We start from the raw sequence: 26,184 nt of genomic DNA on the forward strand, positions 1-26,184 counted from the left end.
ATTTACTTACATATTTTGAACACTATATGTTTGTTGCTTTTCAGTGACTTCCATTACTTTAGTGGAGATCGGCATCCTTCCAAACGCTGCCATGCTCCTGCTCCTCAGTCGAGTGCTCTTCCTCGTGGTAACCATGTCTTACTACTACCACCTGGGCCGTAAACCAAAGAAGATCTGAACTGCTTGTGTGATACTTGCAAGGAGGGGACAGCTAAGCACAAATCACAAACGTGGGGTCCTAAGGTTTGGATTATTAAGTAGTTGAGGCTTGAAGCATTATCTTGGCAGTGGATGCTCCCTGCCCCCTTGCATGGGACCTAACTTATTTTAACCCCCAGTATTCAATAGAGGAGCACAGTCTCACATTCCAGACTTTACAAAAAGAACGAGAAACCTCATAGTGCAAGTGAATTACTCTTTCCTAGGGCTGTGAGGTCAAGCTATTCTTGACACACGTTTCTTCTCTGTGCTGTTTTGAGTGCTGTTATTAAGAAAGATGATCTAATAGTTTGTAGTGCATTCCATGTCACCTAGCTCTACAATTTAATGTGTACAGTGTGGAGTAACTTCAAACATCTGACTATATTGTTCATGTACATGATATCCAGATTCAGTATTTAATGCTGTCTGATAAAAAGTTACATGTTGATATGTCTTTTTAGTTTGCACTGTTTTCAGCTTTCTTGATTAGCACACTCTCAAAAAGCTCAAAGATCAATTTCAGATTTAGACTACCCAAACAGAAATGCTGAATTGAAACACTTTTCAGGGACAAGGTGAAATTTTTTTATTCCTTGGGTCATCTGTCGTGAGGTTCTACCAAAGTGATTAGGAATTGTTTTATACCGAATATTTACTACTGAAATTAATGTTATGTTGATAAACGTACATGTGAACTAACTGTTGAAAGGCAAGCAGTGGAAGAGGAAGGACTTTAGCATGAGTCTCTCAGAAAGTATTTAACATTCTGACCTTTACTGTAAAGATAGTGTGACAGCCGGAGCATATCCATGTGCAGGGTAAACAAACAAACAAGCTTTTTCCTCTTTAGTGATGTAGCACAGTTTTTTTTACATACACCATATCCTTAGCCTTGCCTTAAAACAAATTAAAAGAACAGTCATCAACACTGCATTCTACGGCTTGTATATATGTAAATAAAATTTACTATTATGTGGTTGTTCTTGTGAAACAAACAGGGAATTTGTTCAGTATTGGTTAAATTTTCAAAGGTTGATCTTTCTCTTGGCATGTTGTATTTTGTACCTATTTAAATGACATTTGTGTTTTGATGTCAGGCATGCAATATAATCAACTAAAAGAAATAGCTCCAACTGTGTAGCAAGCCGCCACTAACTAGAACACAAAGCTGGTACATAAAATAGATGCATTAGTCAGAAAGCCTGAGAAGGAAATATGCGATGTATAAGGCAATTAAACTTTTGACAGTTGTCACCCAATTAGTTTGTTTAGTGCATTTTCTACCTCCCAGTCCTTGGCTGCCTTCTGGTACATGACATCCCAGCTCAATTTTTGGGTTGTGCCAGCTCCTGTCAGTCAAAAGCACACTCTAAAGATAAATGGAATAAATATGGATAAATGGAATTGCACAAATTTAACTTTACATCATTTTGAGTCAAATAAGCAGTACACTGTATTTCTCCTCCGAAGGTGGTCTATATTGTTGCAAATGATCATGTTAAGCCCTGCTTTTGAAGGGAGTGGTCTTGAGGTCACAGTGATTGTGGGTTTGCAGATGTGAGTCCAGCGCTGAAGGCAGATGTGCTTGTTACTGCTTAGATAGAGAATGTGAAACATGGGTGAGGTCTCCCAAACTCCCTGAAAAGTAGTAATTATCCTTTTTCAGTGTTTAATTAGATTCAGCTCCCCTGGATGTCATTGTGTGCCCAAACCTACTGCTCTGTCATGGCTAGCATGATAATTATGGAGTTTAAGAAAAATGTCATTCAATTTAGGTTGATACTACAGGCCACAAATCATCAGCCTTGTGAAATGTTCAAAGATCTGTAAAGCAGCTTATTTTAGAAGAGATGTGCACTTTCAGGGGGGCGAGTAGAAGAAGGGATTTAAAGAAACAACTCTTTCATCATCCTGGTTCTCTGACGTAAATTAGTCCAAGTATTAAATTGGTAAGTTGTGTCCTTGAAATTTTAAAGGAATGCTAAGTTGAGCTCCCCATTCCCTCTGATGCAGATCCAACACAGGCTATATTATACAGTTGTGAAAATCATACCAGGTCAAACTGTTTCAAGTTGTAGCATTGTGTTTTTATGTATATATGTGCTATATTGTACCTCAAAAATAAATTGTTATGAATTTCAGCTGTTTAGTTTGAAATAAAGAGCACTACTGTTTATTTTGAAGACTTAGAAGGAATGCAGTCAGCTTTGTTCCATGTTGTCCTTTCCAGTGGAAATATATAAAACTGCAACTATTTTCATGTATGAGTTAACATGCCAGTTGTTTTCTGTCATTTATTCTGACTTTAAAAATCTTGAATGATAATACATACATTCAAGTTGACATAAAAGGCATTAAAAAGTTAAGGGACCAGTTTATTAAAAAATACTGAAATACCAGAAATATTTCTACTTTCTACTCACTCCAAACATCCAGTGTAGTCCCACATGTTTTTTTACCTGTGAGATGATCATTAGTAAACACTAAACTTGTTGTATCATTGCTATCTAGAAGCAAGGGTGAGATTTTCATTTTTGGGCATGTGTATGCACACATTGATTTCATAGCCGACAGCTTGGCAGTCTTGAACAGAATACTTTCTGCCTACCCGAAATAAGCTTGAGAGTGGTGCATTTTTAGAAAAATGTCTTGTTTAATTATTTAACAAAGTGGATCATTAAAAGTCTGCAGCTTTGTTCTAACGTCTCAACAAAGAAACTAAAGAGCTGTTATTTAAGTTAATCACTGTCTTTTAGTGTTTTCTGTTTAGAAGCAGCTAAACATGTCATAACACGATCATCTTCAGGTCTTATCTGTGAATTCAAATGAATGTAGACTGGACAGACTGGTTAGAAATATTTTTTGTTGTTATAATTATGCTAAAAAGCATGTATTTTCTCATGATTACAGAAAATGAGTGATAATCTCATAACTCAGTCTATGTGATCACCAGATGAAAACTGAAGATCAATAATCACAAGATATAAAAGTTTCTGGACTTATGAGATAGTTTGCTATTATTGAGAAGATAGTGAGAAATGATTATCACAATTACCCAGAGCCTGAGCTGACACCTAAACAATGCTTGTTTTGGCTAAGCAATGGTCCAAACCTCAGCAATTTTCAAAATAAATTAAAATAAAGAAGACAGTAATTACTCACGTTTGCGAAGTTGGACCCATTAATGTTTATCTTTGGATGCATAATCACTTAAAACAAATTTCAAAGTAGTTCTCAATACATTTTCTCTCAAATGGTTAATGGTGAAATGTGCGTTAAAGTACATGTACTTAATGAAAATATACTAGCTAGGTTACATGCAAGTATTAATGTGATAGCAGATCTACTTGCACGGTGAGGGCATCAGAGGGTTAACGTTAGCTACATCGTGGCTTATAGTGACTGAGGAGTGGGCGGGGGTGTGAACAATTTCCCACACACACTCGTCTTGTTTCTCACCAGCAGAGTCTCACAACGAGCAGGACAGACGACGGTCGACACCTCGGGCGACAGCTACACTAACTTTAGGTTACGGCGACCACCTTTGGAGAAATCTGAGTAAGTGTTGACCATGTTTAGCGTTAAGCTACGTGTTTCTAACTAACGCTACTAATAATATAAGATCGTGCCAGAATATGCACATCACCGTGATAGAATTGCCGCCATCGCTTTTTCTTCTTTCAGAGAACTTTTTAGTGCAGCCACAGAAAAAACGAGAGTGAATGACCAGATTTGTACTAAACTAAGCGAAGGTTTTCTGCTGAACATGGTCCAGCAGTGAGGTTAGCTAAAGTTAGCTGAAGTTAGCTAACCGCTGTGACTTTAACGTTACAGTTGATGTTAATGGTAAAAGTAACGTTTTTTTTAACGGTCTGTTGTGGTTAGTTTGGTGTCGATAACTTTTGATGAAGTGTTGAAACAGGTGAAAGAAAAGATAATATTCTTAACTTCACCTTCCTGATAGCCTTAAATTTACAATAAAATAATTAGTTACGTTTTGAGTTCACAGGCAAACCAAAATGCAGCAACTTAACGTCAACTGACGTCTTAACGTTTTCTGGCTTTGTAAGTTAACTAACGTTATACTAAGTTTGTATCAGTTACAGGATATAGTTATTCACTATTTTTCAAGTCTATTTTAAAACTAACGTCATGTTCAGGAGTCCAGACGAATGTCGAAATGCTTTGTTTACTGTAACAAGTGGCCATTTAACTAAAGGCTGCTTTTATTGTGAGTGATGGAGGACAAATGTAACGTTAAGGTTAGTCTAAGGTTTATCTGAAGCTTAATTATATGACGCTGTTAGTATAATCAAAGAAAAGTTACTTTAAAAAAAATTGATGTGACTGAGTTTATACTATGAACAAGAGGAATGATTAGAGAAAACTGTCAATGCTCATATAACCATTGGATATTAAAAAACATTCTTTAATGCTAAGGTAAAGGTTTAAATATGTTTTCTGTCATTCATAATATGATTTTTCCTCTTCATGGAGTCATTTCTGTGCAGTTAATCTCATAAGTAGTGCCCTGCATGGGTCCAGCATATGGAGAAAGACTGAAATGTTTTTGTTTCACTTCCCAACTAGAGAATGTACAATGTGTTTTCATCCTCATCACTGGGACCAGTGTCTCAATGTTAAAAGACCTTTTGTCTCAATGTGATGAAGCCATTGGCTTTGACAAAGTGTATTAGCTACCAAATTATTGAAAATAAAAATGAAACTGTGTGTGATCATAACCCTGGTTATGTAAAGCTATGTTGCAGTTACCTCCACTATTACTGTAAAGAAAGCTTGTTTCCATGGGGCAACAAACCCATTATTGACAGGTTATTGAACGTTGCCTTGGTGAGCTGTACTTCTGTATTTCTAGGGCAAAAGTTAACAGAGAAACATCACATGTTCAAGGTAACATCCACTTGCCATAGTTCTCTTGCAGCTCTCTTGCATTAGTTTGAAGCTTTAAGCAATATTGTGGTTTACAGGCAGAAATCCATATCTGAGTAGCCACATCTAATAGGTCATGCAAAATGTGTTCTCAATTCTCAGTTATTTTCTGATCTCATACACTTTACCTTGAACTTAAGTGTTATTTAGTTTTGACTGAAGAAATTATGAATAGATTTTTCAGTTACTTGGAGACAAGTAATATTATTAATTTGTTTTAACAGTTGTTTTTGGCTTAGGCCAAAATGTTTGTTGGCTACCGTCCGTTTACTCGGTCATGTATTTGGCAGCTGCAGTATACCACTGGATTATAACAACTCACATATCTACCCAGTGTCTCATGAAAAGCCATCACAGAGCGCTGTTGGTGAGTTATTTGATTCTGTGCAGACCCTAAACTATTAGAGAATCAAGTCACATGTTGCCTGTTCTGTTTGCTCCTAGTCACTGTGTCTCAGCCAGTTCTTTTAGAGCAAGATCAATAAAGCCAATTTAAAGCATTTTACCTCAGGTAATGGGTATCATTCTTTTTTCTATGTAGATTAAATCATTTAAAAGATTATTTATAAGATCTAAAGCCACTTCTGCTCTGTTTGATCTTGTTGCCATAGATGCTTTATAAATTTCACTAAGTGTGGGACATTCTACAGTGGGGGAATTCACCACTTTATGCTAAATGAGACGTCCCCTACGTCCCACAGAATTCACCAACACTTATCAACCGATGAGGCAACTCAGGGTGATGAATCATTGTCTACACCACAGTTTTTTCTTATCCAAGATAAATGCAGAACTTGTTCTTGCAAGGTGTGGTATTACTCAATTGAATTGACATAAACAGGTGTTTCATCTTAATTAAACAAAAATACGCTTATCCTGGTTATTCACCTGAATACCTTTTCAATACTAAACAGTCCTTTTGTTTCAGATGGATTCTGGCATGGTATTAAGGGATTTATTTTCCAGTGTGGTGTAGACCATGTCATGGTCTCACAGATGTGTAAATGGGTCATCTATGAATATATGTGGTAAATGGAGGTTTTTTTACTTTACTTAAAACTTATTACTTATTGTCTACAACAGGGCTGTAGTGGAGCCCTGCTGGGTCCATTACAGAAACACTAACATGCTATCCTCATGATCATCTCTGTACCCCATGCTTCTGAACTGGCTTTATGTACTACAGCACCTTTTTTAGTGCAACCCAAAGACTATGCAGTGGTCATCACACCTTTGCCAAACCACAGTGAGGGGAAGTGGAGGCTATGAAGGGAAAGAAATGTCTATGTGAGGTCACAGAGTTTGAAAAGTTCAGCTTTGTAGTTTTCTCCAGGCAATTGGTATTTGTTTCTGTACAGTACATATTCTATGCAGCATGAGCTTGAGCTGCTTCTTCTTCTTTTTTCTTTTTTTTTGGTTGCAGTAGTATCAAGAATACAACTGTAACTATTACACCAGGTAATAATTAGACTTGTTTGTTGGACCTGCTGTTTGACTCTGCTTTGAATTTCCATTGGACTGTCCAGTTTTTATTTTCACTGTGGAACAGATTTGTCATTAACTTTCAGGGAATCCAGTGTGATAGGGTTTGCCTAGGTAGTCTCAGAAAAACATGAAGCCCCACAGTTTGTCTGCTCAGCGTGTGCACGCCAAAAAATTTCTGTGTAAATATGGTTTGGCTTGGTTTTGCTGCTAACCTCAACATCGTCAGTTGACTGTTTTAGAATAGGTTGGGCTGGTCCTTGTAGTCTATTTAGTTTGTTTTTTTGAAAAAAAAAAATGCAATGAGGAATTGTTTTCTCAGGGACAGGGCTCAGTTAACAAACAATAGTCATCATAAGTAAGCCTATTTTAATCCACACTTCTGCTTATTATCGAGATATAAAGACCAGCAATCTCCAGTCAAGGATTATCTACTTTACAAGGTTGTCTGCTTTGTAGTTTAGGCTTTGTATTGTGTGCAGTTTTGTAACTTAATGTGACACCATGTTGGTATTGAAGTTTTCAAGTAAATAATAATAGCTATATTAACCTCAGCCATCTTGATGGGTCACTTTGTAGATTTTGTATGTTGGATGTTGGATCAGAAAATCACACTTAGATTTATTTGTACATATTTGCATTTTACAAAATAACTAATGTTCATTTGATAGTTCCCAAGATTTTTAGCAGTTTTTGTTTCTTTACATTCAGTGTTTCATTCATCCTACTGACCCATGAAATGAACTGAGTAGAGTAATTGAATAAAAATGGAAAAAGTTTATATTTTTAGTAACTATTACTATATAATTGAAAATGTGTTACAATAATAATTGTGTGCTTCTTTTTAGATACCCTGTTCATTATTATGTGCTGTAGCTCATTTCCTGTTGTCATGATACATGTATCACACTCGTCAAGAAGATGAAAGTCTGAAAGCAGAGAGATGTGATTCAGATATGTCAGCAGGGTAATTATGCTTTATTGTCAAGTGATTTGGTTGTGTTTCCAAGGTAATTCAAAAGTAATTTGCCTGGAAATACCCCACATTAGTTGATTACCACTGCTACTAGATTTGGCTTCGTGAAACATGACAACCTTGACTTTCCCAGTCACCCAGCCATAACACAACATTCATTTTCAGTATGACATGCCTGAAAAAGCAGTCACCAAAAAGTTATTGAACTGTTTTTGAAGGATTGAAAAATGTGTATCTTTTATATTTCATAAATACACACTAAACTCTATGTGATGAGTTTATACTATACACATTTAACAAAAGTACACACTATTACAGGCTTCGGGAAGAACCTACAGTTTTGGTGTAGAGACAGGGAGAAGAGAAAATCTTGTCATCTGATACATGGAGAGCTGTCTTCAACTGGGATATTTTTAAACTTCTCAAATAACCACAATGGCAGGTTACATTTTCAGTACTCCCAGTGAAGGAAAAGGTCTGGTTGTGGTAAATATTTTCTTTGGATTTTCAAAGTCCAGGCTGAATCGTGTTGCCAGAGAGTTTCATGAAGTGTTCCTACTCTCTATGCGGTGCTAGCCTGGCCTCCAGGTGTTAAAGGAAAGTGTTCCTTACAGAGGTGTTACTGACTGCAGTCGTAAGTGTAGGAAACACAAATATACATGTGAGTGTGATGTTGCACTGTTGCACTCAGTGCAGATGTTGCTGTACATGCTCAAACTTAAGATGTCAGACTGCAACAGATCTCAGCTTGTGTTGAGGGTTAGTTTACAACATTATCATGCTGTCTGGTTTGTGGTCATGTGACATAAACGAGACAGACCTGTTGACAGGAGTTGGATATATGTAAATAAGCTACCATTCTGGCATATTTGGCTTTAAATACTGAATACAAGCATGTAATTACTAGCAAACAAAGCAGTACACTTGCCTAATCTTAGTTTCCTTCTTTTCGTGTTGACAATAGCATGTCTGGTATGCTGTCATGGTTTCCACACAGCTATCATGACTTCACAACCCACCACTTTGTGGTGGTCTTTCTGCAGATCTGTCCCACCCAGGTGGTTATACTTGTTTGGAAAGAATACAATGAGACCCAGTAATAAACTGGCTTTAAGAAGCATACATTATTGTTATAACACCTAATATTCTATGACAATAGTTGTTGTCTTATAGAGGTGGTGATTAGAGCAGGTTGGGCTGTTTAAGACTGTAGAAATGTGCTGGTTGAAAACACAATAGGCTGATATTGCTTTGAAGATTAAAACTGTATTTAATCAAGAAGCCAACTGTGTAGATTTTCCTATGTCCTTGTTCTGTGGTTCACATAATATGCCATTAAAGCAAGGCTATCTCAAGGCTGGCTGTCCCTGGTCTATTATGTCTTTTTTCCATCTTGTGTCTGTCTTCTCTTTTTATCTTTTATACCCACACTATACTGCAAAACTACCATCTGATGTTTAATTTAACCAATAAATTGTGTTTACTGCTCTCTTTCAGACACAACCATGGGGAAAGGATGCATCACAGTCACCAAGTATTTTTTGTTTCTCTTCAACCTCCTCTTTTTTGTAAGTAATCACATTTCTTCATCGCCACTTGGCGCCCATGCTGCAAAGAATCATGTCATGTGACTTGCTCTTCAGCAGTTTGTTTGTCTTAGATAAAGAGATACCTCTGCAGACACTCATGACACATAGAGACCTCTCTGTCTTTTAGGGTTTTATTTGACTTAGTGTCCTTATTTAAATAGCAGCAAAAGTTAGTGGAGACAAGGGGGAAAACTGCTGAGACTCAGCCTCGGGTGAGAGACTTTACAGAGTACCTCAGCTCAGCCAGGTCTAAACAACAGCAGATGGTTTCTGTGTGTTTCCTCCTTTCATACTCTGGCACAACATAAAATCCAGGGGAAGTTAAAACCCCAAACTCCAAAAATTTAGTGTGCAAGGGTGTTCAGCCCCCCCCCCCCAATGAGTCTGTGTCTGTTGTAAACCTGACACAGAGCTTTTGATGTGAACACTGAAATGTTTTATAATAAGAAGTATGTGTGTTTGTCAGTGTTTGTCCATATGGACAGGTTACTCTGGGGAGGTCAGGAAGTGGTGGGCTAATGATTGCTGCCAGGAGCTCAGTAGTCCCTCTAAATGCACAACTCTTAATCAAGACTCTAATTACTGTTTTGGAGTTGGGGATGGGTGGCAGTTCGTGAGGGAAGCTAGCGCATCAGCAGAACCTCTCATTTGTGGATGCCCTCTACAGTACCCCACAACTTCTGAACAAGGGCCCTCCGAATTACATAGCAGTTCTAAACTTCAGTTCTAAACTTCATAGCCTCATTACAAGGGAAGATTCAAACAGATACTTTTCTGAGATTTTCAGATCCCAGTAACAAAATGTGTTAGCCAAGATCTATTGATTCTTCTCATGTCACATTGGTTTGATCTCACTCAGTGCGATTGCAACGTTCAGTTTACTGTTGTAGGTTATTGAAGTATAACTTCTGAAGTATAGCACTGATCACACAGAACACATTTTTCAACCTGCAGCTCATCGCACTTGTCTTTTTTGTTGACAGAAAAGGAAAAAAAAATAGCAGCTTGCTGGAATGTCTTTTCATTGTTACTAGGCAACTGTTGAACCACTGTTTTTGGCCTAACTACTATTTAAACGTTCCTATAAACACTCATCCACTTATCTAAACATCTGCATAAAAAATGGACTGGCAGAGGCCACTTGCTCTGGGTCTGATTAAGTATGAGAACTGTTCTCAAACGCGTTGGACTCAGAGAGGTGGAACCACATGGGTGCATGAGATTCCCAGAAAGAGATTCTGGGAGCTTCATCTGGATGATAGTCACTTCAGGGCTTATTTTAGGACTCTGGGACACTCTGCAGTCAAGCGTCAGGCTTCAGCTTCAAACTTTCACTTTTACATTATATGCGCCATTAGGATCAGATAAGTAAAACCAAAAGCTTGAGAAAACTGCCACCATGCCTCTGTCCTCGTTTGGAGAAACCTCACTCTTACACGTGTTGAATATCAGTGGATCCTCTGTTCCTCTGCGTGTTGCTGTGAGAGAAAGACACAGGCAGACAAAAAGCCAGGAAAAAAAAGAGTTGGGATCTGATTAATCCCAGATGTGACAGGCTGAGGAAACAAAATAAGGCCCTCTCTTTAAGACATACCAGTATCAGCTCTTTGCCTGATTCTTTTTCTGTTTTCTCTCTGCAGATCTTCGGAGCACTTATCATGGGCTTTGGGTTGTGGGTTCTCCTTGATAACCAGAGCTTCATCGCTGTTCTACGTAAGTGTTACAACATTAACTGACAAATGTATTTCTGGTGCCACATCCTTTAATGATAATTCTCTTGTCAGCAAACATTCAGCAATTTTGACCCATGTCAGTTCAGCTGTTCTAAGCACATTTTAAGTGGAAATACAGACTATAGAGTGTACATGTCCAATGTTAAATTCTTGGCCTACTCTGTGCAGCTTATGTGGATTTTATCCCATAGGACTCATTCCCAAAGAACCACGAAAAGATGTTCACACTGAGCCAAAAATGTGACTCACAGATGACTTTCTCAACCACTCAAAAGCTGCCCCGTAGACATCCAGACACCCACTGACACACATCTGTTGAGATCCAGAGGAGTAAATTAGTCATGGGAGGTGTCAGGCTCCTGATTATGAGGCATTTCAAGTTATTTCATCTTATGTTGGTAAACAGCAGCTCAATTTCCCCACAGTTTCCACTGAGTTGTACTTTGAACTTTGAACACAGAATCTTCAACCCACATTAGTGTTGCATATACTTGTAGATGCTGCATAGTAAGAAAGAAACCAAGCCTCCAAATGGCATGCAGCAAGAGGCAAAGTTATCAGATTTGTCAGAGAAAGTAAAGTGTCTGACTTCATCTACTGAGACACTAGCGAAAGTAAAAATGAAACCCAGTTCCAGTCTTGCCTGAAAAGAACAGGGAACCAAGGATGGAAACTCTTAGTTGCCATAAATCTTTATAAATGCTTTCAGTGTATTCATCCCAGATGGAGCACTGCTGAGAACAGCAATGAAGTGTTCTCAGTTTATAAGGACGAATTCTTTCAATTTCTTATGTGGCAACCTAATAGATGTTGAAAATTAGATTTAGCATTTCTTTCAATTAGACTGTGGTACCCCCTTTCCTGTGCATATTATGATGTGGGTCGCAAAGATAAGTCTGATGATGCATTAACAATAAAATAATCAGCAGATTCATCAGTGGTGGGAAAAAAAAAGTTACTTTTTTAGCTTCTTTTTTGCAGTCTCTAGTAAAAATGGTTGAAAAAGCCAGATAGGCCTGAAAAAAATCTATATTTAGGCTGGAGGTCTCTGCTGCTTTGAGTAATAAGATGGGAAAATACTGTTGTTTTGTCGAAGATCATCCAGAACTGACTTGCGTGGAAGTCCTGTTCTAAACCACTCAGACTGAATCTTCCTATTACAGCTCTTGGAGGAATCACTCCAAGGTTACTGAGCTGAGTTTGCTTATCTGCAGCCAGACCTTCAGTACATGCACACAGTACAGTATCCATCATCTCTGCCAGCCTCAGTCCTATTGTTATGATAATCCAGCTGTTCCTCTGGAGATAGCAGAGATCCTGCTTCGCTGATACCCTGAGGATATCCCTTCCTGTGAAAGGCTTGATGACCTTCTCTCCTCCATGTATTTTTGTTCCATCTACCCAGATCAGGTCAACATCAACTCCTCCCTGGGTTGCTGGTTTTCTAACTTAACTGGAAATCTCTTACCACTCAGTGAAGGAACAAAAACCAAAGCTGCAGGCAACTGTTTGTTGACTCTGTATGTTCCCCACAGAAGTTGTACCATTGCCTGAGCATAAACAGGAAGTTTCTGTTTTTTCAGTTTCCATTCTTTATGGGTTATTTTAATAGAGGCCTCTGCAGTTGTTCCCTGAGACTTCAGGTAGGGGAATATTGGGAATGTTGTTGTTTCAGGCCCACTATTTTTCACTTGAAAGGGCACTTCTCCTCAGTGTACACCCTTCCATATCAGTGCAGTGCTCTTAATAGTCTACCCCAGTGATGCGCTATCTTGAATTTATCTTGCTGACACTTTCCAAAATTCAGCTTGTGTTATTTTATTTAAATAAAAGTTTGCCTTGGAAATGAAGTCTGTGCGTTAGAGAGTCTGCCAAAGTACAGTTTGGAAATATGCTGGAGATCTATTGAGAAACTTTCCAGTCACACGCCGAGAAAAGAGAAATGTTTACATATCTCTACATGTTTAATCTGTTCAGAATGTCAGTAGTCTCTTTTCTGTAGGTGCACACAAGCTCAAAGTGTATCTCTTCGTGTTTACAGAAGGACTTGCAGTACCAAACAGTCCTTCCACCACCCTTAATAGCTTTCTTGAAGAACACCATATTTCCTACCTCTTTAAATGGAAATTTCCATGGAAACCACCCAAGGAACTATTTTAGAATATCTAGCAGAGACCTACATGGAGGTGTGCCATAATACATGACAGAGCAGTGCAGTAACCCAGGGAACACATGCTGACTTCAGGAAAGTTGTATTTTAATATTACCACAGAGGAACACAGATGCTAGTTGTACAGATGGAGGGATGTAAAGTATTTGTTTCTGTGCAGCTTTGATATTCCTGGGACTTGGCCTGAGAGGACACACAGTTTTGAGTTTACAAGACTTTCCTTTTTAAGAGTGTATGATAAAAACTGCATCTGAAATACAACATTTGTTATACCATAAGGTGTTACATGATGTAAGAGGAAATAGTCCATTCATACATTTGATCTACTGGGTATAATGTGCCAAGAATATTAGGGAACTGCTCAGATGAATATTTTAGTAGTGGTCACAGTGGAGAATTGCTTTGAGATGGCATGAGTGTTACATGAGGCTCTCTCTAACTTCAGGGTGTGTGTTTTTACTGGAACAAGTGATCATTAAGCACTGGGCTGCAGAGAAGCCACACACAAGCATCTATCTCAATAGTAGTTTCAAAAAGTTAACAGTCGGCTTATGATCTCAGAAGAAAATATGTTGATGGTCCACTTCAAAAGTAAATGTTTATTTCATTGATTTAATTTTCCACATGTGCAATGAAATACGTTGCAATCTTTTTAGCAAACATTAAGACTAGTATTGTGGACATCATGGTCGCTCGCAGAAGGAAAGCTTGAAATGTATCATACAGAGCTGGTTCAGCACTGAATTTGTTGCATCCTTGTTTCTGTCTTACCTCTGCTCTAGATAGTGATCTTTATGCCATAGCACATTTGCATGCTTTGGATCATTTGGTTTGACCACAGTCAACATGGTGAATGTATTTGCCCAGCTCTCTAGGTAATTCATGGACATCTAAGTGTAAGAGTTAGAATGAGGGAGTGTGTCTATGTGGGCGTGTGTGTATATGAAAGAAACTAAAATAACATCAATAGTGTGCTGGATATAGAACATACAGTATGTCTGCCTTCCTTTAAATGTCGCCCACAACGTACTGCATATGTTGACCGATGTACTTCTACCTTTCAATTAGTCTCAAACCACCACAACATGCACTGTTCTGGTAACCCATGTAAAGTCAGCCATTCGTGTAATGATGTGTTTATACATAATGTTCTCGGTTCAGTAAAACATTTATGTCCAAAAGATAATGCACAGAAATTATAATTTACCGAGATGAACGTAATGCAATCAAATGTTCAGTCCACAGTCCACAACTCAGAGGCATTTAGTTTTACAATGAGATGAAAAAGAGAAAAGAAAAATAACTAAAAACAAATTTGCTGATTAATCGTCAGCTTCATTAGGTGTTGATATAATCTAGACTAGACTATTCCTTTGTCTGTCTCTGTACTATTAACATTTCATTAAAGGTTAAAACACCAACAAGAACCAGTAATTAAAAACTAACATGTAGAATGTCAAATAAACATGAGTGTGAGTGTTTGTCCGTCTCTATGTGGTAGCCCTGTGATAGGTTGGTGAAATATCCAGGGTCTGCCCCACCCTTTGACCAGTCAGCTGGGATTGGCCCCAGTTATGTACATTCATTCACTTTTACATAGAGTTGAACATACAGTAACAATTTGTTTATATAATCTATAGTATAATTAATTTTTATTGTGCATCTGCAAGAATGTACTAGATATCCTATATGAAGATTGTTAGATGAAATATCAACAGCTAATATGATTAGGATTTTGGAATAACTGTATCTATTCAGAAGCAACACTGTGTTGTGTTCATAGACCGGCTGTGTCTGTGAGCGTCTAACAAATGTATAGAAGTAAGGTGTCACAGTTCTGTCAGTTCTGGCTGATTTGCTTGGCCTAGCAGTCTTTAGGAGCCGGAGCCGTTTCATAGAGCTTACATTCTTGCATCATCTGCAGACTGAGATCAAGACTCTCTGAAACTCCTCCAGCCCAGATAACACACAGCCACAAAATGGCTTCACTTTATCAATCTTCCATTTCAGTCTTTACTCCCACCCTCAACCTCTCCTTCTTCTGGAGCTCTCCATTTCTACATACCAACAAGAACATTTTAAAATCTCATTGCACACTGCCTTCTCTTAGTCCAGGTCTCTACAGTGGCCTATAAAAATAATCTTTTGTGGAAGTAGAGCACTCTGTATTTAGAGAAGTAGATGTTTGCCCTGTGAAATATTTTTGGCTCAATTTGACCATTTGTATCAAAATTGGTTTGTATGTGAGCAAGGCCTTTCTCTGAGCTGCATTTGTTTTCCAGCACACACTAAAGTCAAAGTAGAAAAACAAGGTACTGTAAAGATGAGGGCCCTAATTTTGTTATTATGCCATGATTATACCATGTATTTTGTACCATGATTATACCATGTATTTTGTATTTTGCGTTACAAAGGGTGCTGGATTTAACTGCACAACCGAAATTAAATACAAATTATTGCTTTAAAACTGTTGTAGCAGGTGTGTAGTTTGTGACGCCCATATAGGTTTCAGTGGTTCTGCGTAATCTGCTCTCTTCCTGTGTTTTTTCTGTCTGTTTACATCTGTTTTCTCCAGAGGAATCATCAGACACAGTGAAAGTGGCTTCCTACATTCTCATTGGAGTGGGTTCCCTGTCAATGGCCATGGGTTTTTTTGGCTGCATAGGAGCCATCTATGAAATCCGTTGTTTGCTGGGACTGGTGAGGAATCACATACACTCTGAGCTTTAATGCTGTCATGCTACAGCTTGCTTTCATCCTCTTAAGACATAAGGTTTACATCCTCAACAGGGCAACATAATGACATTTGAAACTACAACACAAAAAAATAGGTTATAAATCTGCAATATTGCTCTCTCTCTCTCTCTCTCTCTCTCTCTCTCTCTCTCTCTCTCTCTCTCTCTCTCTCTCTCTCTCTCTCTCAATTTCCTGTCAACTTTCTACTGCTAGATCCAAAATAAAGATATAAAATGGCCCAAAACAATGCATTAAAAATTTTTAAATTTTCTTTACTGTTTGCCGCTCTGATCTCCCATAGTAGTTTGTTGTCCATACTGTATCATTTACTTACAAGACATACAAAAACTTTTTGTTTTACATGAAACCTGCACCTGATACTGTAGATTCTTGCAAACAGTACAGCCCTTCAGCATTTCAGATTATTGTGTGGTTCAACAACTCTGTTTGTGGATTTACTGAGAGGAGGGGGGCTGATAGGGGTAAAGGCAATGAGATGTAGGGGGTAAAACAAGCCTCTACTCTGGTTGTCGGGGTGGGTGCATGAGCTACCTACAGCTACCTGCTGAGGGTTAACTGAAGAACTGCCATGACCTACTTCTCTCAGTGACAGTGACCAGCTGGCAGTGCACGTACACACACCACTGTACCCTCAAGGAGAAGTATAAGAATTTGCGAGGCACTTTAATTTCTCGCATTAAAATTGCAAAATGCAGATTAATGAGAAAAGAAAATCAAGTCATGTTGCTTTCACATAAAATATGGAATGTGGCTGTTTTAATTTATAATATAAGATGTATTTCCTACAGTATGGTTAGCGTTTTGAAAAATGGAAACTCTTATGATAGCATTTCCTTTTATCCCCTTCAGTACTTTACCTGCCTCCTGCTCATCCTCATCGCCCAGGTCACTGCTGGAGTTCTCATTTACTTCCAAAGAGATCGGGTAAGACACTAACTCCACTGTACATATTAAATTTCTTTCTCCCTTTGCTTTTTAGTTTCACTTCTATAATTTGTCTTTCCGTCACTTATTTTCTCTCTTAATTTGACCTTCTTTCACCTTTCTCTCTCTCCCACCATCTTCCCTCCCACTGCAACAGTTGGGGCCTAAAGGGTATATATGCTTTGCCTCTCCACAGTAGTGTCTGGCTGCGTTTAGCGTTTAGCTTATAGCTGAACCTGTTAGGGAGGCTCTGCATCCTGTGATGGAGCACAGCTTTGTAGTACAGCCAATATAAAGTGACAGGATGTCGGTTTGTGACTGATATGATATTGAATGTTGGTTAAAAACCAGGGTGAAGGAGGTGGACTGAATGAGATGTGAGACTTATGCAGTGGAAGTTTCTAGGTTTTTATACTCAGTTTCCACTGTTGTTTCGGTTCCCCCTTTCGGGTGTTTTTGTGTTTAGGGCAAACAAAGTCACAGTGAATGAGGTGTTGCTGGTATCTCTAACATTACCTGATCTAAAACAATAATTATCATCTCATGGAAAGAAACCACTCTGCTAAAGTCTATGATGACACAGTGCCCCCTACAGATGAAATTACCAATTCACCAGAGTTGTGTTGAAAAAAAAAACAAAATCTTTAACAGTGTTTAAAGGTTTGATAGATAGCCAAAAAAAATAGCACAGCAGGGGAACTTGAGAATCTAATAGTAAGGAAAGAATTTTTTTAATGCAGACAAGTCACATGAAACAAAACCACAGATATTTCATTTTTGATTTCCAACTGCAACTGTCTGAAAAGCAGGTGGAAGTTAAAAATAAATCCAGTTACTGTTTGTGAGTTTTACATCTGTTGAGCAAATTTCTCTACAGTCTTTGCAGTTCATCTGGTTATCAGTCTAGTTCTATCTCTAGCCAAGGACCTGCCTTGTGTGTTTGCACTGTGCGTGTGAAAGGAGTGTTGTGTTTGAACACACCAACCACTCGGGCTAGTTTCATGCTTTGAATATGACCATACCCTCCCGGACATAAAAAGACTTTCCCTTGATAAACCTTACCCCTGTAGGGCTCAGGATAGGTGGAGGCTATTGTTGCCTATTCAGCTGTTGGCCCTCCAGCATACAGACATGCTGCCTGTGTTTAAGAGTCACCACAGGGAAGGGTGGTGCCCTTTCCCAGAATGGGTTGAGGCTCTCACTAATCCCCAGTAGAGGTCTGAATATGTGTCTGCCACAACTCTGTGGTCTCACACAAATAAACACAGTCATGCTGTTGCCTCTTCACAGCTGTGCGATGGTTCCGCCCTGTGTGACACCTCACAGGGCAGTACCACCCGACGTGTTGCTTAAGTACAGGTCTTTCTAGCAAATTTTAGAAAATTAGTGAGCGTGGGCATGTTTGTTTTCTTTTCTTCAACAGTTTCTTTACCCTGCCTCAAAGATTGATTTCATTATTTTCAATCTGTTGAATCTTTTTATGCCTTACAGTGTATACAAACATACACACACTGCTTATGTATTCCTATCTACAGTGTTTGCATCTCTTAAGAACAATAATGCTTGTTTTGCATTGTTTTCATGTATTATCATCTCCTTTCTAGTTGAGATATGAGATGTCCAACATCATAAAGGGCATGATAATCAACTACACTGGTGAGAACAGGACCACCGAGCACACTTGGGACTACATTCAGAAGACAGTGAGTTGACACTTCATCCTGGTTTGTGTGAGACACAGAAGCAAAGTTATCAGTTATCAATAATATGAGTGCATATATTGTTATAATGGGTGTCTCCACTTTGAATTTTTAGCCCTACTCACATGTGGTGTTTTTTTTTTTATTTTTATTGTATTTGTATTGTATTTATTTATTGTTTATTGCATCCACACAATGTCTGCAGAATAGGAAGAAGGGAAACCCCCCCTTTACTCCAGAGTGTATGTGCATGATTACCCTCATATGTTTTGTTGAGTAGTTCTTTTCACTTAGGGGAGGGTATCGTAACGCTGTCAGCTTTTACTTGGGCTTATAACTTGAAGAAAAATATGAACAGTTTTCTGTCTTACAATTGTGATCTAAATGATATGACATGAACTCAGTTTTGATTTGTTTGTGTGTGTGTGTTTAGTTTTGAAATTAGTCTAAGTCTCATCCACGTTGCAACTACTCCAATATAATAGATATGATTAAAATTTTATTAAGGGTGATTAACTTTTAAATAACTTGCTTTGGATAATCCAGTGAACACTTTCCTTTGGAACAATGGTCTACTGATAAAATAATCCCTATGAAAACTTTTGAGCTCTGTGGATTATTGTGAATAACTGAATAACTTTGAAAGAGTTCAGTGATTTGAAGAGAATAAACAAAATTGCCTTTTTTACATTGGTTCGGTCTGGCAAGAGGAGTTTCACAAATGAGATAACTCAAATCTCAGTACCTAAACCTATTTGCATGGCCAAACACCAGGGGTTAGTGAGAAAATATGTTCAGTAATTTGGGTGAACTGAACCATTAAATTAATCAGCCTATAGCAAATCAAAACAAGTATTAAGTAAGCTAAAGTCAGACTCCTCCATGCTCCGATATCGGTTGTTCATTTTCTTCACTATCTTTTTCCTGCCAAGTCACACTCCCCAGGTCTTTCGGGAAACAGCAGCCAATAAGAGATTAGTTTCAAAACATCGAAATAGAAAGGCAAACTCATAGACACAAAGAATCTTTTAGTTTTGCCTCCATTTTATTTATTTTCATTTCTGTCTTCACTCTCTTTTATGTGTCCATCTTTGCTGCTTCTTCACCTAAAACCTCCCCATCTTCCGGTTCTGTCCTGTCACCAGATGAAGTGCTGTGGATGGACTGGTCCAGGAAACTGGTCTGAAAACCTTTTGATCAAGAACAGCTCCAACAACCTCTACCCATGTTCCTGTCGCAATGACTCCCTGCCTGGCACAGACGTAAAGGGATCAGGCCTGTGTCAGGCAATGTCCGCAGACCTGCCCGTCTTTGAAACGGTACATGACATGACTTTTAACTTCTATACTGCTGTTTCTACACTGCGGTTGAATGAAATTTGGGGCTCATCAGTGTGAATATGCTGGTGAGGCCAACAGTCTGCGTCATTGTGCTGACCCAACCACTTTTGTAGACAAAGTTCATTTTACTGGTGGACCTCACTTAGATCAGCTTTTAGTGTCAATATAATTTAATGTTTTGGTGGTTTCCATTCAGTATGTGTGGTTTAGTCCTTACTGCAATTTTCAGTCATAGGAAGTCTTTGAAAGGCTGTGTCATATGTTTATATTCACATCACAGTGGTTTGAGAAGTAATGAGACCATGACCACAATAAAAATAAGACGTAGTGCATTCTTATGTTTTTATTCTTGACAATTGTAACTTTTTTACTTTGTGTAAATACAAAGTAATAAAACCAACAAAGCCGTCTTGATTTAGGTAAAGGTAATGATCTAAAAATACTCTGTTACAAAAAATCCTGCATTCAAACTCCTACTTAAGTAACAAAAGCATTTTTGAAATTTTATTTTAGTATCCAAAGTAAAAGTACTCATTATGATATGCTGTACATATCACACAATATACCTTGATATCTTAGCTGACACAGTCTGAATTGGCTTCTCTATGAAATGCTACCCAGCCCCATTGAGGTGTACGTAAATGAAAATATTTTATCTTCTAGTCCAGACTGTTTTCATTGTTTCTTCAGCTGGATGAACCATGTCTGTTTGGTTCTGATAGACCCTACACCTGTACTCATCACGCAAGTCATATCAATTGATGTTGTGTAACTCCTGCTTAGACGTGGAACTATGTTTGCATGTAATCAGTACAGTGCCTACCAACAGCTGATTCATATTGTTTGTGCTGCGTGATTTGTTCAAACCCAAGGAAAGCTCCACTGTTCTGATGTTTGGTTTGCGTGTTTGGAAAACTTGTTCTTTCTATGTCTCTACCGTTTTTCTCAGCCCAGTCAAGCCATGTTATTCTTCCCCTCACTGACTCAGTCCAAAGGCAACAGTTGTGTTTTGAAAAGGCTCTGTTCATGTCCGGATACGATCAGGCAGTTATTCAGCCCCCCCCACCCCAACCCCCACCCCTTTCACTTCTTTCTTAACCAGATTTCCGCTCTTTCTCCCTCTTTTGTTCTCTCCTCCAGGGCTGTATAACAAGTGTGGAGAAATGGCTCCAGGAAAACTGTGGAGTTATTCTGGGAATCTGTGTTGGTGTCGCAGTTGTGGAGGTACAGTACCTACCCCTCCTCTCTCTGGCTATAACATGGAAATGTGAAATTCACATTGACATTTCCAAAGGATGTCAAATAAACATCAGTAAATAGAACCACATCGGTTATATGTTTGCCTGATGAATGTGAAGCTATGTCTAGTAGCGTAGCTGAAAGTTGTTGTCCATGTGGTCAATTTCCACATCAATAACTAAGTTGACAACTCCGTTTCCTGCAGCTCCTCGGGATGATCCTCTCCATGTGTCTGTGTAAAAGTGTTGTCCAGGAGGATTACACCAAAGTACCAAAGTACTGAGGTGAAGACAGAACCAGCTTCACGCCACACACAGATGGATGGACTCTTCTCCTCTCCCTCTCGCTCTTCTTGTCTCATGCTCTTAAGTACCCACACACAGACACACAAAATAAGACTGCTGTCTCCACCTTTTTAGCTTCTCCTGCCTTGACAGCGTGCAAATTTCTCACACCACATGTACCACACACAAGAACACACACCTCAATCAAGCTTGTACATAAGTTCACCAGTTATTCATATTTTATCATTTGTGTTTTTTATGTAGACCTTTATGATATATATATATATGTATATGTATATATACATTTGGACCCCTGAGAATTTTGCAATTTGATACTAAGCAAAAGCATTTTTCTGTTATTTTTCATAGCTGACCTCAATGAAGCTTAAGGTAGTAGTAGAAAGAGCACTTTAGTGACATTTGGTGAGCTGAGCGCCAGAGCTTCTTCTGACTCCAGGGCAGGGAGATGAGGAGGAGGCAGCAGGGTGTGGTGTGTGCCTGGTAAATGCTCTCAAGAATTAATGCCACTCTGTGATCTTGCACCTGGTATTTTTGGAGCAGAGGGTGGAGGAGAGGCTTGAGGCAAGGCTGCTGTGGTGGAGGTTTTGGTTTCTGTCATCAGCTCCTTGTACACAGTAGCCTTGATATTAACTTCTGTTTAAACCCATCACCGCCTCCTCCTCCCTCCTGCTATCCATCATCTGTTAGCAACTCTAAATCACATCTGTCTTCCTCTTGGGTGTGTCTGACTGGTAACCAGTAGCTTTCCAAAATGACTAGTTTATCATGAAGAAAATGTGTGTACGATGTGTTGAGTGAGTATTTGATGTCTTTTTTTTTATGTTCTCTTGTCATCTGTTTTTATTCAACTGTATATATGACTTACAGCTCTTGACTGCTTGGTCGGCATTTTATATGGGAAAATTGTCACCCACACACTCTTGTTTTAAGAGTTCTATTGTTCGTTTCCTCTCTGTTGTTTATAATGTACAGAATGTGGCTGCCATGACAACCCGTCAGCACTATTTTAGGCTGAGTCCAAAAAATTCAAACCCTTAGACTGAATCTGTCATTGCTTTTGAGCCCATGTTTTAATTTCTTTGGCATAGCATGAGTTTATGAACAGACACCCTGCCATCATGCCCGCCTAGAACATCATGTTGCCTTCATGTTCCTCACACCTGCCTTCATTTTGAAAACTTGTATTTTACATCCTAGCTGTGTTACCACAAAGTATTTTCTCTTGTCAGCATGATTGTTTTCTTGAAATGTTATTTTTCATGGTTTGGTTATATGGAGGAGGAGCAAACAAAAAAAAAAAACTGGAAGCTAGCATGAATTGGTTTTATTGTCAGTGTACAATGACCACAAAACAACTGTTCAACTCGTACTATCTTTCCTAAAAAATTCACAAATATGAGTTTCCTCCTCCCAGTTAATATCCAGCTCAGTCCTTACATATTTCAGTGACAGAATTTAGAGTAAGTTTAGTTGATACATTGCACTTTTATGTAACTATTTTTTCATACCATTTCATGAAATGATGCATCATTGTACAAGAGGGAGGAAACTGGCCATTAAAAAACAGATTCTGTTTGTCACAGTTAGTCAGCCAGATTGAAACATTAATTTATCTTAATAAAGATGAAGGGTTTTTATTATGTTTAAAATATTTTGTACACTTTTACAAAAAATAAATGATTTCGTTACATGAAAAAAAAAATTGTGAACGTTTAAGTCATATTTTAAGACAAATTGGGTGTTTCTTTTTACTGTTGAGAACTATTAATAAACTGACATCCACTAGAATCACTGGAACACTTTTTCACTTTGTTTAAATAATAACTTTTTTTTTTTTTTTTTTGGCAGGTTACAATTTGATCTTTCTTGTCAGATGTCAGTTTCATACCTAGAACAACCAGAAGATGGCACTACACACTTAACAGAATGACTCAGAAATACATATAGACAACGTGCAAAAATAGCATGTTATAGCATTTTAAGTGTAAAATTACATATGCTTAACATAACAATTGATAAATTATAGTCTAAAACCCTGATTTATAAAAACTGCAGGTTTAATTATGGGCACCATGTGTTGCTCTGAGACATCAGTTATTTCACTACCTTTTTCAGTCTATACCTCTGGACTAGTTCTTTTTTCTTTTTCTTTTTTTTTTTAATTATTTCCCAATTTAGTTTTTGTATTGTTAATTCAGTCTGACTACCCCATGGCTGAACAGAACAAAGAGCTCCACATCCATTAATTTCATTGCAGTAAAAGGATTTTTCCTCTGCAATAAATACAAAGGAGCTCCTCTCGCAAGGTTTAATTGCAACAACTCTTATCAAGGAAAGGGAGTCTCATGATGTCATGTCATTGCAGAAGCTAATACCTCACCACTGACTCACCAGCACTGCTTTTACGCGAAACAATCCAATCACAGCACGAACCTTGCTGCTTTAATCCACTATTGTCTAAGACACTTAACCTCAGTATAATGAGTACGGTTTAGTAGTTTCTCAGGGGACAGTGTTCAGGAAACTGAACAGAGCCAAATCTCATCAGGGAGTTCTGTCCATGCCGAGTGCTTCAAGTGCCAAACATTTCATTAAATACATGATATTGGACATAAGAGCAACAGCTGTGGGAGCTGTGAGGGGAGGGGAGAAAAAAAAAGCAATATCCACACACTGAAAGAAAGCTCACAATATTTTATTGGAAAGAAAAAAAAAAATCAACTTTGCTAGATCTTCATCTGTTCAAACAGAAAACCCACTGACATCATAGTCAGTAATCAAAGTAATCAAACCAAAAAATAAATAAATACTGGAGTGCTTTGGTAGCCAAACGGCTTAAAACTGCCACAAGAATATACAGAACTTACAATATGACTGTCTACATAACTTCTGAAAAAATAGTTTCTGGATGACTTAACCCTTGTCTTCCTACACAATTGTTTTATTCTTAGAATGTAAAAATGTGCAGAAACAGAGTTAATCCATTACAATGATCAACAAGTCAGTCCTAAATACCATCATCCAAGTAATTTGTCAAGCAAATGTAATAATACTTTGTCTGTTTCAGCTCGTAAATGTTCAGGATTTGCTGCTTTTGCCTGTTTCATGTCATGTAAAGTGAACTTGGGTTTTGTACTGATGACAGAACAGTGTCACATTATCTTCCAGGTAATTGTTGCACTGCTGTCCTATTTATATACATGTTATTGAGCTGCAAAGAATCATTAGTATTTATATAATATGTCTGCTACTATTTTTATAATCAAATAATTGGTCTTGCACTTTTCATCTTCTCAAATGTGTGAATTTAATGCTTTTCTTTGTTATGCGTGGACGTAAAGTGAATATATTTGGCCTTGGCTAAGCAAAACAAGACATTTGAAGATCACCTTCAACTGATTTCTTTCACTATTTTCTGACATCTTATAGATAATGGCGTTGATTGATTAATTAGCTATTCATCAGTGAGCTGATACTGAAAATATTCTTTATTTAGGGATTATGTAGAAAAAAAGTCACTCGGTTAATTCCTAATTAAAGAATGTTTGCAGACCTGGTGCACATGACTGAGGTTTTTTTTAAACTGTGGAAAACTAAATGGCCCTTTATTCAAGATAGTGTGCTGCTGCTGCACTCATCAACTCTTCTCTCTCTTGCTCTCACTCTCTCTCTCTCTCTTTCTCTCTCACACACACACACACATATCCAGGTCAAACACAATAAGGAAGGAACACTTCCTCTGCTTTTTCCACATAACTGTCAGTTGGTGAGTTCAAGGCAGAGGAAGTGAGACAGTTGATGATCCCATTGAAACTGAAATAAAAGGATGAATAATAAAAATGTCAAGTCCACGTGTTCAGGAAGCCCCGAACAACCTGGAGTGATTTAAAATAATATGATTTGTAGAGATAATGTGATAGGCAGATAAACCTTTTGCAACAGGGTCTTCTATTAATATGCATTTCACAGCACTTCATAGTTCTCATGCAGACAAATGAGATACATGTTTCTCTCTCTAACCATTTTTCTCCTTATCAGTGTGTGTTTTTATTTTAGTTAGTCCTCCACTCAGCTGGTGCTTGTCCAACATAGATGAAGGTGGAGATCTCTCTGAGACTGCTTCCGGCCTGCTTCCTGTTAGCATCCTGTTGACGTTTAGGGACATGTTCAGGCAACACCCCCACATTCACCTCAGTCACCCCCACTGGACCCCACATCCACCTGCAGGCTCACCCACTTGCATGGTCCCTTCGTCCTGTACAGACCCTCACAGGCTTTCCTGTTTTTAATCTCTCTGAGGGATCATACATAAACAGTGTGCACACAATCTGGTACACATATCCGTCTGATAGATCTGTATAATAACATAACTAGCTGGGTCTATCCCATGTCTGGTGCAGATTATGCTTAAACCCAAGGAGTTTTAATCAGAAATGAGCAGTATGAGTCACAGTCCCCTTGTATGGGCTGGAAGGAGGATCAGCCTAGTTCCATTAGCTGTTAAAATAGTTTCTGCGACAGACTGAAAGGCAGCAAGTGGCTGCAGGTCAGCGGGTGTCCTCTGCCTCATTTCCTGCCCAGTGGCTTGTAGAATCCAGCATGAAGAGCAACACACCAACAGCGCCAGAGCCTTTCTCTCGTCCTCGCTGCCCCCCCCCCCCCCCCCCCATTCCTCTTGTGGGATAATCCAGAGCACTAAGGGCCAGCTCTCCTTTCCATGTGGCCTCTTTGGCTCATGGAGAGAGAAGACCTCTGCAATCACCCTGGCACTGCTCCACCGCCTCGCCAAACACTGGTGCACATCAGTAATACGAGTCT

At 38.5% G+C, this 26,184-nt stretch overlaps 2 protein-coding genes across 2 annotated transcripts in view; both read left to right on the top strand.

Annotated features, from left to right (window-relative positions):
* The window catches only part of tp53i11b (tumor protein p53 inducible protein 11b), a 28,022-nt gene extending 25,629 nt beyond the window's left edge, over positions 1–2,393 (top strand). Inside the window, exon 8 of the mRNA XM_026312077.1 lies at positions 45–2,393. Within this exon, the coding sequence (XP_026167862.1) occupies positions 45–178 (134 nt within the window). The 3' untranslated portion in view covers positions 179–2,393. The remainder of the gene's footprint in view (positions 1–44) is intronic.
* Positions 2,394–3,630: 1,237 nt separating this feature from the next.
* On the top strand, positions 3,631–23,163 carry cd82b (CD82 molecule b). The gene is made up of 9 exons (XM_026310549.1): positions 3,631–3,759; positions 9,107–9,177; positions 10,839–10,911; positions 15,677–15,801; positions 16,708–16,782; positions 18,387–18,485; positions 19,628–19,801; positions 20,963–21,046; positions 21,267–23,163. The coding sequence occupies exons 2-9, from the start codon at positions 9,115–9,117 to the stop codon at positions 21,342–21,344; spliced, it is 771 nt and encodes a 256-aa protein (XP_026166334.1). The 5' UTR covers positions 3,631–3,759; positions 9,107–9,114; the 3' UTR covers positions 21,345–23,163.
* Positions 23,164–26,184: the final 3,021 nt, after the last annotated feature.

The sequence above is a fragment of the Mastacembelus armatus genome, chromosome 6 (assembly GCF_900324485.2).
Source record: "Mastacembelus armatus chromosome 6, fMasArm1.2, whole genome shotgun sequence".
Classification (NCBI taxonomy): Eukaryota; Metazoa; Chordata; class Actinopteri; order Synbranchiformes; family Mastacembelidae; genus Mastacembelus; species Mastacembelus armatus.